The sequence below is a fragment of the Ochotona princeps genome, chromosome X (assembly GCF_030435755.1).
Source record: "Ochotona princeps isolate mOchPri1 chromosome X, mOchPri1.hap1, whole genome shotgun sequence".
NCBI classification, from domain to species: domain Eukaryota; kingdom Metazoa; phylum Chordata; class Mammalia; order Lagomorpha; family Ochotonidae; genus Ochotona; species Ochotona princeps.
This window is the reverse complement of record NC_080865.1, coordinates 6,407,236-6,420,177: the sequence shown is the minus strand read 5'-3', so window position 1 is coordinate 6,420,177 and position 12,942 is coordinate 6,407,236. Positions and strand designations below refer to the sequence as shown.

At 54.1% G+C, this 12,942-nt stretch overlaps 1 protein-coding gene across 1 annotated transcript in view; it reads right to left on the bottom strand.

Annotated features, from left to right (window-relative positions):
- The window catches only part of LOC131478484 (IQ motif and SEC7 domain-containing protein 2-like), a 61,505-nt gene extending 53,046 nt beyond the window's left edge, over window positions 1-8,459 (bottom strand). Inside the window, exon 1 of the mRNA XM_058658297.1 lies at window positions 7,515-8,459. Coding sequence (XP_058514280.1) covers window positions 7,515-8,239 — 725 coding nt within the window. The 5' untranslated portion in view covers window positions 8,240-8,459. The remainder of the gene's footprint in view (window positions 1-7,514) is intronic.
- Window positions 8,460-12,942: the final 4,483 nt, after the last annotated feature.

The window sequence follows — 12,942 nt, the reverse complement described above, 5'->3', positions numbered from 1 at the left end:
GCAGGGAGCTGGATGGGAACTGGGGCTGTCAAGATTAGATCTGGTGCCCATATGGGATCCAGACATGTTCAAGGCGAGGACTTTAGCCATGTGGCTACTGTGCCGGGCCCATCAAATAAATATTTTAAATAATTCACTAATTAAATAAATAATAAAATGGTTACACAGAGAGGAAAGATTCTGGTCTTATTCAGGTGAGCACAGCACGTCTTATCCTGGACTCCAGAGGGAAGTCAGAGATTCTGCAGGTAGAATCACATCACCCTTTCCCAAAAGGCACAGAAATCACCTAGCTCCAGCATTGTCATCATGTGTCAATTAAAACAAAAGCACACGGTCCTGAGCAAGGTATCCGGCATCAGTGAAAGACTGCCTAGCAGGCAGACAGTGGCAGTGCTAAACTTAGGTCTCAAATAGAGGAATAATCTTCATCAATCTACTAGTTCTACTAGTAGGATGTGCTGTTTTTCGGACATGTTGTGTTTGCTTGCTACGCTCAGCCTCTAGGGGGCAGGACAGCCCCACCTATTAGCTTCCAGGTCTGGCCTGCCATCCAGACGAAGACCCTGAAGACTGTTGGACAGCTAGGAAACTTTCTGATAATGTTCTTGAGTAAGGGAATGGGGGCGGCTAATGGGGAGGTGAATATGAACCTTACATATCAGAAACTACCATCCTTAATCCCATTTACTGCTTGAAGACTTGTGGTCCCAAAAGGGAAGTCATTTGCCTAAAGCCACATGAAGTCCTCTCTCCATGGCACCACATTTGCTCTAAATACTAAGGTCCCAGACAGCTTTCAGTTACAGGGAGCCCCATAAAAGTTCACACTGAAAGTGCATATTAGGAAGAAATCATGCATAGATTCCAAAAACATTTTGCATCAAAATAACCCAATCTTCTAATTCCGTTTTCCTCCCCCCACCTTTTTTTTTTTTTTTTTTTTTGAGTCCTGAGCACTTAGCACCAGGTTTCCTGGTGTACTTGTAAGTGCTTTCCACACAGGTGCTCGGAGAGCCCGAGTGCTATGAGGAAGTCAGAGTAACTAGCCAATTATCCTGCACTACCCAAGCTCCCCCCACCCAAAGAGGAAATAAGTCATTCATTCCTCATTCTTCCCCGTGACCAATGTTTATTATTCTGCCATGAAAGACAGCACGGAGTGAGTCATAGGGAGCCAAGTCTTGTTTCAAGCCCAAGATCCATTGTCTGGCCCAGGGTTTGAACTCAGTAAAGAATTGATGGATAAATCCGTGACTTCCCACCGGGGCTGAGTGAACGGCAGCCCACAGGCCCCGTGCAGGTCTCTTTGCTGCTTTCGGGAACAGAGCCTCTTGAATGGAAGGCCAGGACTGCAGCGTGACATAGCCATGGCACAGTAGGGACAGATGACACATTGGCTCAAATGTCTCCAAAGTCGCATTCGGCCCTGCTACTCTGTCCGCCAAATGGCAGACCAGTGAGTGTGAGAACAGAGAAAGCAAAGGCCCCATGGCCCCTGGGAGCAGGATGCAAACACATCACGAGAGCCGGGGGGAATTCTGAAGCTGTCAGTTCTCTCGACAGGAGTGTGACAACAAAGGCAAAATCATCCCTGGCTATCAGTTCAGTGAGATTTAATCAGACACTTAGTTGTTGGTTCAACATTGACTAAGCATTTACTTTGTGCTGTGTGCTGTTTTGTTTCCAAGCTCGTTGCCCTAGTACCCTTGTGCCAGGGACCTAGCATAGAGCCTGACAATATTTGTCAGTTAACTATGAATCCCTGGGGGTTGGACTTACATCCTCTATGGGAGTGCCAGTTTGAGTTGTGGCTGCTCTACTTCCAATCCAGTTCCCTGCTAATGTGCCTGGAAAAGCAGTGGAAGATGACCTAAGTGCTTGGGCCCCTGCACCCACTTGGAAGACCAGGAAGAAGCTCCAGGTTCCTGGTTTCAGCCTCACCAGGTCCTGGCTGCTGTAAATATTTGGGGTAGCTAACTATCAGATGAGAGATCTCTCTCTCCACCTCTCTATGTTTTTCAAATATATTAATCTAAATAAATTGAATAGCTTCTGGGGCTCAATCTAGTAGAGGAGACACAAGATGTAACAAACGACAAAGCTACAAAAGGGGCAGAGGGCTCACTGTGAGGACCAGGCATAGAGTGAGCATCAAGAAGGGCCAATGAGGTAAGCTAAGTTCAGTGGTGCCCTGGATGAAGGGAGCCACATGAACGTAGTCCCTGAGGCTGTCAAAAGGCCTGAACGGGCTAAAAGCACATGACACAAGTCAGTCTAGCTGCAGTGTGGTCTGTGTGGGAACATCGGCAGTGAGGGGAAAGTCACATTGGAAACAGATCCTAAGCGGTCCCATGCGCAGCAGGCAGAGGAGCTGGTAGGCTAGAAGGAGAGTGAAGCCATAGGCATTGTAATGCAGACTGGGGCCTAGATGTGCTTCATTAGTGCCTTGATGGCGCAAGAGTGAAGAGAGGGGGAAATCTAGGAGTTGAGCATGACCTGGGAGCTCTGCGGGAGGGAGCCAGAACCACACCTGGAGTGTGACCTCAGTGTCTTGAAACCCCACCCACAGAAGGTGGTGTTGGACCATGGGCCTAGGAGCCCCACGCAGCTCTGTAACCTTGGGCAGGCCACTGTAACTCTCTAATCTCAATTTGCTCATTGGAAAAAGAGGAGAATCTGAACACCCATTTAAGCAGGGGCTGTGCACAGTAGACAAGAAGCAATAACTGTATGGCAAGCAAGAATGCTGCAGGGCCTGGAGTCTGTCCAGCCAGGCTGCTTCTAGCTCCTTCACCCTTGACTGTCATTTATTGAGTGAGCTCATTGGACTGTCATGGAACCTTTGTGGGCCTTAGTTTTCCTCATCTTTAAAATAAAGTCAACAGCAACATTTACATGGAGGGATTCAGGGGTAGACTGAAGGAACGTATCTGTGGACAGCACTTAAACAATATTTGGTACACTGTAAATGCAGGGGGGAAATGGTAGCTATTATTACATAAGGCCACCTAGGACAGCTTGGACTCCTGGAAGGCTCAGTCCAGTATGCGTGAGCATTACTGCTCTTCTCCATGCCTTTACTTTGCTCCCAGTAAAGTCAGAGGCTGTGGGGGCAGGGGAGAAAAAGGTGGCAGGTGGCAGGTGGCAGGTGGCCAGCCTGGATGCGGCCCTTTGTGCTTTCCCTTTTACTGGATACCAGAGGACCACCCACTCTCTTTCCAAGTACCTCCCACCCATCCACCGCAGGTCCTCACTCCCTTCCTCAGTTCTTACCTGCAGCCCTCACCACCCTTGTCACTCTGTGATCCTGGGCACCGTCTCCAAAGCCCTGCTGAGCCTACAACCCTGCACGGGGCCAGGAAGAGGGCTGTTGGGCCAGGGCCACAGTCAGGCCGAGAGCGTGGTGTTTGCTCAGCCTACTGGCCCCTCCTTCTGGATGGCGCACAGACCCGGAATGCTGGTGCGTGACAACAACTTCATTCTTGCCCCAGATGCAGACAGAGAAGCAAGACTCCCCTAATTCTCATTAAACGCAACATTATCATTTCCTCCCACAAGAGTATAATGCTTACAACACAGTAGAGTGGTGGCAGGGGGAGGGGGAAGGAGACATGGCTTTCCTTCCTGGGGAGAAGGAGAGATCACCCTGGGAAGAGGGCCCACCACCCAGTGCTCCCTGGCTCCACACTACCCCCTCAAACCCCAGGATCTCAGTGCCCACCACATGCACCTGCTACCACTGACAGCTATGTGGCACACCATGCATTGCCCTTTGGGTTGCTGTCCCCCCAACTGTGAGGCAGCTGGAGGTGTGGGTGGGGGCTTGGGGCCATCCCAGCTTTGGCCCTTTGCCACGCCCAGCAGAACCAGAGCTGGGTCCAGACAAGCGGTGTGGAGTAATTCATCAGCAGCCCCCTAGCACTGCTATCAATCACCCCTGGTGCCAGCGCCACAGGGAGCGGGGCCCAAATCTACCTGGGGGGTGGGGGGGACGATGAGTCGGGGGCAGACAGACCAGAGAAATAGGACCCACACTACTACAAAGCACACAAGCCAAACCCCATCCCTGTAGACCACCCCCCCCAATCCCTGCGGATCCAGGAGCAGCCCCCAGAAGATGGGGGTGGGGTGGGTGGTGAATGACATTCATCTTGCTTGGGGCTGCACTAGAAAGACCACACCCAGCCTAAGGGAGCCTAGCTCCCTGCAATCAGTGCAAAGGGCCAGTGCAGGCAGGGTGTAGGAGTCGTGGGTGGTTGGTGTGCCTGGGGACAGGCATGGCAGCGGGCGTTCAGCGCAGGGGAGGGACAGCTTGCAGGCTCGGGAGTCTGTCTGATCAACTGCGTGGTCTCTAGTGGGTGCACTGCTCAGAGCTCTCAGTTTCTTCCACTGCAAAAATGTGTGTTGTAGGGGCAGACACAGCAGGATCCTTGCAAGCGCTAAATCAGGTCCCTGGGACCCCCCCCACCCCATTGCCAAGGCCAATTCTTGCCTACTGCGTCCACCAGAGGGAGCCTGGGGACCAGGAGTGCCCAGCCCCTGCCGGTTCTGCCTATCCTCCCCCAATGCTGCAGCCTCCGCTGCTAAGCTCCCACCCTGCCTGCCCGCGCTTCTAGCGGCAGCCTTCTCACCCACTCCTTACAAACCCAGAACAGGCCTCGCAGGGGAGTCGCTGGCAGTGGCAGCAGTGGTGGCAGTGGCTACAGCACTGACAGGCCCTTCCTGTCGCCTGGCAGGGAAGGGAGAGGGCGAAGGAGGGGAGACACAGCCTCCTGCCTTCCCCACTCCTCCACTGCTTCCCCCACCCCAGATCTCTCTCCGCTCCCTCCCATCTCAGACTCATCTGTTCACACTGAAGGCTCTCCCGACCTCTCCCAGCTCAGCACCTTCCCTCCTGGGCATGAAGCCAAGAGACTCCAGTGGGTTGGAGTGCTCTAGGGACGATATTATAACAAGCCTTTGGCGACAGCCAGACTCAGGTGCTAATCTCAAGGTCCGTTAGCAACTTGAAGTGTAACCTTGAGCAAGGTCCCTTCCTGGTGGAGCCTCAGTTGTCCCCATCCCTAAAATGGAGCTGGTAATGCTCTCTGCACAGGAATGAAAAGAGAATTGTGGATGTGCAGAGTTAATGCGTGGTTAGGAGAGCAACCCCAGGTGCTGGCTGAACCCCATAATGAATTCATGAGCTGACAAGCCACCAAAAAGGGAAGAGCCACATGGAAGGCAGAAGCACTCAGCTCTATAGGAGACAGGCTTTGGGGCAGCCCAGGGATTCGGCTCCTTGTGCAGGCTGGAGACGCTGAGGGCACGTGATGGGGAAGTCAAGGAAGCCCAGGCCATCTCACCACCCTCTCTAGCTGATTGGGAATTGGGGAATGGTGACTTTACCATCTCTTCCTTCCCTTGCCCCCACACCAAGTTGCACCCCACTCCTACCCTACCACTGGGCCAGCCAGCTCCCACTACCACCATTCCTGAAGACAGCCCACTGCCATCATCATCCCAAGATGACCAGCAGGTGCAAAAGTTCTTTCTGATTTCTCTCAAGCCTCCCCACTGTTGCTGTTCAGCTCCCTGATGCTACACACAATGAGACTGCTCACTGCCCGCTGCCCTGGGGGGGTACAGGCCTGACCCCTCGGTAGCAAGGCTTTCTTGCAAGCCACACTCAAGGATCACAGGACCCTGTCCAACCTTAAGCAACCCCCCATCCCACCCTCCAGTGTGTTCCCACCTGGGCTTACGTCCCAGCGTGATGTCCTCAAGGTGTACCCAGTCAGTCCTGTGGGGCTGGCTCTTAGCAGCCCTGCCTCAGCAGGGCGGGGGTGGATGGTTACGGGGGTGGGGGAGAGTCCATGGCCTTGACTTCCAAGCTGCTCTAAGGGCAGTCCCCCCTACCTGCACTGACCCCAACTCTGGCTGGGCTGCACTGCAGTGGAGCCCAGGCCAAGCCTTCAAGCTGTAGCTACTGCTCCTGGGCCCCGGCCATCTCAACCCAGCACCCCAGCCTGCTGCCTCACCACGGGGGAGTTGCAGAGTGCTGTCTCCCGGCAGATTTCCCGAAGCAGAAGGCTCCCCACCCCCAGCCCAGCCTCCAAGACACACTCCACTGGTTGTGGCACATGGTAGGACCAGCTGAGCGCTAACAGCAGGGGAAGCCTGGCCACTCACTCGGAGGACTTCACATTGGCTCTGGAGTTGTGGCTAGCTTAAGTGACCAAAGCATTGCATGTAAACTGCTGGGACCCTTGGGCTGTAGCTGTGCTCTGGATCAGTGGTGGCCTTTTCAAACAAATTTTAGAAAAGCTCCAGGGAAGGGAGTGGGGCGGGGGATGTATGTGTGTGGAGGAGGTGTGTGTGGGGAGGTCAGAGTGATGGCCTGAGAGAGGAAGGGACTCAGTGAAGGTCACAAAGCCAACCTGCAGAGGTGCTGAGGGGAGAAGCCGAGTCTCCTACCTCCCAGACCCAGGGAATGGGCTACCCATTCAGCAAGCACAGCCACAGCACTCAGGGCGGCTCAGCACGCCTGCTTTACGAGGAGGAAAAAAACCACCACCAAAACAGTGGACCCAGCCCGCATCCCACCACCGCAGGAAACATCGCCAAAGGTAGTCCCAAATAGACAGGCACACATGGCCCCCGGGGAACAACAGATGCAATCAATGTGACAGCAGGGAGATTGGAGGACCCCTACACCCGGGCCCTGCACTGCCCTGTGAGTTCTTTAGACGGATGCTGTTGCTGGTGGTGGTGGTGTTGTTTTTCTGAAGGATGGAGAAGGGGTGGACTTTGAGGAACTACCCAAAGGCTTGGCCTCCATCTTTGCTCCCCAATCTTGGCTCCCCCCCCCCATCGGCCAGGAGGTACTGCAGTTCCCCTCCCAGGGATGCCTCAGCCACCAGCAGCCTTCTGGCTCCCACCTGCCTCTCTGGGAAAGCATGGAGCTGGGGCCACCAGGGGAGGCAGAAGAGGAACTGGGTGTGTGTTTGTTGGGGGGTTCTCTCTCTCTCTCTCTCTCTCTCTCTCTCTCTCTCTCTCTCTCTCTCTCTCGTCCCTCCCTCCCTCCCTCCTTTAGGGCTCTGAGTTGACACCATCTCTCCCTCCCCTCCTCCCAAATAAAAATCCCCACTAGCACATCCAAAATAAATATGCGAATCTATGTTGTGGCAAGCTTGGGGTTGAAGAAGAGTGGGGGGGGGGGGGGCTCGGCGGTGGGGGTGGATGATGGCTCTAGTCCCTCAGTGGTGGTGGAACCGGGGGAAGAAGCAGCCGCATTCAGCAGTCCAGCCCCAGCATGCTGGGGCCACAGCCGGAGCAGGGAATGGGGCTGTCGGCTGGCCAAGGCGAGGTGGACCTCGCTTCTCCTGCCGGGTCAGCATCAGGAGAGGCAGACATGAATGGAATCAGGCATGGGCTTCTTACTTTAGCAGGGAGACAAGTTGAAGAGGAATGGGGGGTGGAGGGAGGAGGAGGGACAAGAGGCGCGGGGGCCCAAAGCCGCATTTCCTTACTTTCTCTGGAGGGTTGTAGCCGGGCTGGTGCTAGTACTGGTGCTGTGGCCTCCGCCGGCGCCGGGGCTGGAGCTCCTGGATGCGCCACGGCTCATCTGGCCCCGCTCCCGGGGTGGCCGCGGCCCCACGCCCACTGCCGCCGCTGCAGCTGCCGCCGAGTAGCCCGCTTCCTTGTCGGCACGGCCGGAGTGAGCTGGCCCAGCCTCCCTGCCGCCCCGCTCGCGACCCAGGGCTGGGTTCTCATGGTGCAGGTGGCACTGGGCCACGTCGCGCTCGCGGGCTGTGTAGCCGGTAGTGTCCTGGAGCGGGTAGGAGGCGTCCCGCTCCTTGTCCCGATACACAGCCTCCCGGTTCTGATAGGTGCCGTCCCGGTTCGGGTAGCCCACGTCCCGGGCCGCCTGATGGAACTGGCTCTCCCGCAGCTCGCGGTGGTGGAACTGGGTTTCACGTAGGTTCTGGTACTGGCTCTCGCGGCCGGGGCTATCCCGCGCGCCGTGGGGGTCCCGGTGCAGCTCTCCGCGGTGCAGCTGACTCTCCTCTCGCAGGTCGCGGTTCTCCTGGGTGAGCTGGTCTAGCTGGCCCTCCAGCTCTTCGATGCGCCGCCGCTGGGTCTCCAGCAGCTGCTGCTGGCTCTCGATGATGTTGTTCAGCTCCAGCAGGTACTCCACCGCCCGGTTGGGGCTCTCTGATCCCGGGCCGCCCGGGGGCCCCGACCCCGCCTCCATCCTGGCGGCCCAGGGGCAGGGGAAGGGGCAGGAGAGCCCAGTCCCTGCTCGCTCACGGCGCCACCCTCCCCCGGGCCCAGCCGGGGGAGGGGGCCGGCGGGACGCGAGGGCGCGCACCGGGCTCGGAGGCCCGGGGGCCCGGGGGGGCCCGGGAGACAGCGCTGGGGCCGGCGGCACGGGGAGCAGGAGCTGAGGCTGCCGCCGCCGCCACCGCCACGGCTCGGGAGGACGCGGCCCACGGCGCTCCGCCCGCTGCGGAGTCACTGCGCAGCGCGGCCGCGCGGGACCGCCCCGGCCGCCGGCCCGCCCCCCGCCCCTGCCCCCACCCAGCTCGCCCGGCCCGCCCCCGCGCGTCCCACCTGCGGCCGGCACCCGCAGTCGCAGCTGGACCCGCCCTGAGGCTCGAGCGCCCGTCAGGGACCAGCCCCATCGCGGCCCTCTGGAGAGCTCTCCATGCTACCCGTCCAGGGTCCTCAGCAAAAGGAGCAGCCGCCCAAGAAAGCCTACCACCCCAACCTGTTTCAACAATCCAGGCCCAGGATCCGTATCCCAAGCCGTCTAAGGAACCCTGACCCCATGTAGGTCCCCAGGCTGGACAAACCGTGGACTCCCCTCCCCCGGGTCCGTTGATTCCTACACCTCCCAGCTCAGGAGATCTCCCTGCAGCCCCCCATCCCATCAAGAGCCGGTCCCTGAGTCCCCCATCTCAGCTCATCCCTGGATCTTCCCCCAACCCAGCAATCCAGTCAGTCCCATGTCTCTCCAGCCAACCAATCAAAAGCTCCCCCTATCCCACACAGCCCCTTCCCAGACCCCCCCAGTACACACATACTCCTAAACAACACCACAGGTGCCACCCCCCCTCGTGCCCCTGCGTGCCGCCATCCCCTCCAGCCAGTCCCTAAACTCTCCATCCAAGCAGGTGCCCCAAACCACCATCCCAGCTAAGCCCAGGATCCCCAACCCTATCCCTGAATCCTCCGGGGATTGTTCATCCCAAGAAATCCCAGAACTCCCCACCGCAGCTGTTTCTGGGATCCGGGCTGCATTCCTTCAACCCTCACTCCCTGTGTGTCTCATTCATTCCATCACCTCCGTGCAGTGAAGCTGTACCTGTCCTTTAGCTCCAATGCCATCTTACAGAAGCCAATCCTGAGTTCCCCAACCAGACTGCCCCCCCGTGCCTCCCCCTCCTTCCTCCCCACCTCTGCAGCTCTCCCTGCACCCCCCTCTGCCCCTCAATTCTGGCATTTGTGGCTCAGCGGAAGTAGGCTCCACAGCACACCCATTTGTGCTCTTGCTTTATGTCCTTTCCCCAGATTGAGCGCCTTAGAATCAGAGACACAGCTTAATTTATCTTCGTGAGAGAGTTGGGGTGAGTTATAGAGTTGGAGAAAATTGGATTTAAATTCCATCTTCTGTCTGAACATCTATTTCCCTATCAGTGGCACCTTTGTCACAGGAGTGTTCTTTAAAAAAAAAAAGCATGCAAAATGCCTTGCACAGAAAATAAAGTCCACAGAATGGGAAAAATATTTGTAGACTATCTGTCTGATAAGGGACTTGTATCTCAAATATATAATGGACACTTGCAGCTGAACAACAAAAAGATAACCCACTTTTTAAAAACAGCCAAAGGATCTGAACAGGCATTTCTCCAAAGATATACAGCCAATAAACACATGAAGAGATGCTCAATATTGTTGACTACCAGACAGATGTTACTCAAAACCCCACAAGAGCTTACCCACAAGGCATGGTAGCTTCCCGTGGCAACTTACAGGAAATTTGCACAGTGTCTGGAGTCCTTGATGTCCTGCAAATGGAGGAGAACATCTCTAAATTTCCTGCAGAAGTAGCCTACATGGGTGGCACAGACCTTGACTTTCAGGTGGAACAGTACACCTGTAACAGAGCTGATGACATCTACATCAAAACCCTGGAAGGGCTTCTGCCACTGTTGCCATTGAAAACTGTGGGGTTGATGGCAAGAGTGTGTCCCACAGAAATGCTGGCCAATGGAGCTGGGCTGGAGTTTGCCACTTTTGATGGCGCCACTGCTGTTGCTTCCCTTCTGGAATCTCCCCCAGTGCAATTCAGGCAGCATTTTCACAAGTCCTGTCTGGAGATTTGGTGGTGTTTGGGCACAGTGGGTTAAGCCCCTACCTGAGATACTGGCATCTCATATCAGAGGATTGCTTCCATGGCTGTCTGCTTTCATTCTGCTGCAGCTCCCTAATGTGCCTGGGAAGGAGCAGAAGGTGACCTGAGTATGTGGGGTCTGCCACTCATGTGGGGGAACCAGATGGAATTCCAGGCTCCAGGCTTTGGCTGTTGCTGTCATCTGTGGAGTGAACCAATGAAAGAATCTCTTCCTCACTCCTTCCCTTCCTCTCTCCGTGTAGCTCCATCTTTGAAATAATTATATGTATGTAAAGCCACATGAGGCTGGTGTGATGGTGTAGCAGGCTAACCCTCCACCTGTGGATGCTGATTTGAGTCCCGGCTGCTCTGCTTCTGATGCAGCTTCCTGTTAATGGCCTGGGAAGGCAATGGCTTGAGTCCTTGAGCCCCTTCACCCACACGGGAGACCTGGAAGAAACCCCTGACTCTCAGTTCCAGAATGGCACAGCTCTAAACATGGCAGTCATATGGGGGAGTGAACCAGTGTATGGAAGATCTGTCTTCTCTGTCTCTCCCTTTCTCTCTCTGTAACTCTTTTGAGTAAGAATAAAATAAATCTTGTTTTAAAAAGCAAGAAGCCATGTTTATTGTTGGCTACTGATCCATCACTCTATGCCGCACACATTCTCCCCCTGTGCTCCGTGGGCATTGGCAGCCTGGACAGCAAGAAGGCTCCTGCCGTGGATCTGAGGTGACCGGATTGCTTCTCTACTTTGGCAGACATTCTGCACAGACTGCAGAGGAAGAGCAGGCTACTGCTGTTGCTGCCTCTGCTGAGAAGTCTGTAACAGAAGGAGCTTCGGGGTTGATGAGCCGCTCCTGCTCCCAAGTCTCCTGCGATTTCGCCTCAGGTTGCACGTGCATCTGAAGGCACGCAGGGGCCCTCTGTGCCTTTGTGCAACTCTCTACTAAGGTTTAGAGCACTCAGCCCACCCCCTGAAGACTGCACTGCAGGCTCCTGCTGCTCAGGCTAGTGGCTGGGTAAGAGCAACAACGGAGGGATCTGAAGCTGCTCTCCCACTGGCTCTCAACCAGAAAAATGAGAATCAGGCTGATGGGAAAAGAAATATCAATTTCTGGGGCCAGCATAACTCAACTGGCTAATGTTCTGCCTGTAAGTGCTAGCATTCCATACAAGTGTCGATTTGTGTCCTGGCTGCCCTGTTTCTCATCCAGCTCCTTGTTTGTGGCCTGGGAAAGCAGTGAAGGATGGCTCAAGTCTTTGGGACTCTGCAGCCACGTGGGAGACCTAGAAGAAGCTCCTGGCTCCTGGCTCGTGGCTCAGCTCTGGCTGTTGCACCTATCTGGGGATTGAACCAGTGGATGGAAGATCTTCCTCTGTCTCTCCTTCTCTCTGTAAATCTTGGTTTCCAAATAAATCTTTTTTAAAAAATAAAAGAAATATAAATTTCTTAAACACACATACAATGAGATGCCACTTCATGTGTACTATGTTAGCTAAACTCAAACGGACACACAATGAAAGGTGTTAGCAAACATGTAGAGAAGTTGCAACACTTGTTCCTCATGGGTGGGAATGTGAAATGGCAAGTCACTTTGGAAAACAATTGGACAGTTCTCTAACATGTGAAAAAAATGCTTATAAATTGGAGAGTGGATAAATGTGGTATAGTTGCGTGATGGAATAGTATCTAGCCACTAAAAGGGCACAAATTGCTAAGAAAAAGTTGTTGGAGAAACCTCAAAAATGTGATGTTACACGAGATAAGCAAGGTCATGAGAGCATTTCTAGTACATTATATCCTTTATGTGAATTTCTGCAATAAGCGGATCTATAGACACAGAAATTGCAGCAGTGGTTGCCAGGGGCTGGGGTGTGGGTGTGGACAATGGGGAGTGATTGGTCAGGGTCTGGGGCTTGAGCGGGGAGATGAAAATGTTCTAAAGTTAGATTGTGGTGAGGAGCACTGAGTTCTACCCTTTACAGCGATAATTTTCCTGGCATGTGAACTGTATCTCAAAAAAAGCTGTTGGAATAGATACTTCGCTTAGAAGTAGCCCATTATAGTTGCAAAAAATAAGAACTCATAGGTCTAATATACCTGATGCCAGGCACTGTGCTAAGCACTTTAAGCCTTATGGATTCAAACATCACGACATTCCTGTGAGGTACTCGTAGCAATTACCTCTGTTTCTCAGGTGGGAGAAGTCCAACAGAAAGATGGAGTGACTTGCCCAGGGTCCTGCAGAGACAGGATATGCAGATGTGTCTTTTTCACTTCTTTGGGCTATCCTTTAATACCTTATACAAAACAGGTGTTTGGTAAACAGTAAGGTAATATACCAGTTGGATACTTGCATTCACAAGCACTTGCAGGTCACTCTTCATGTTCTGGATAATGGCAGGTACTTCAAAAATTTGTGGAAAAGTGAAATTAAAATATTTTTGATGTAAAAAATTTGAAATCCATGCATAGTGTTTTCATAATACACACTTTTCACAAACTTTCTGAAGACCCCTTGTATCTGCATTTTTCATGCTTATCCCTGCTCCTATC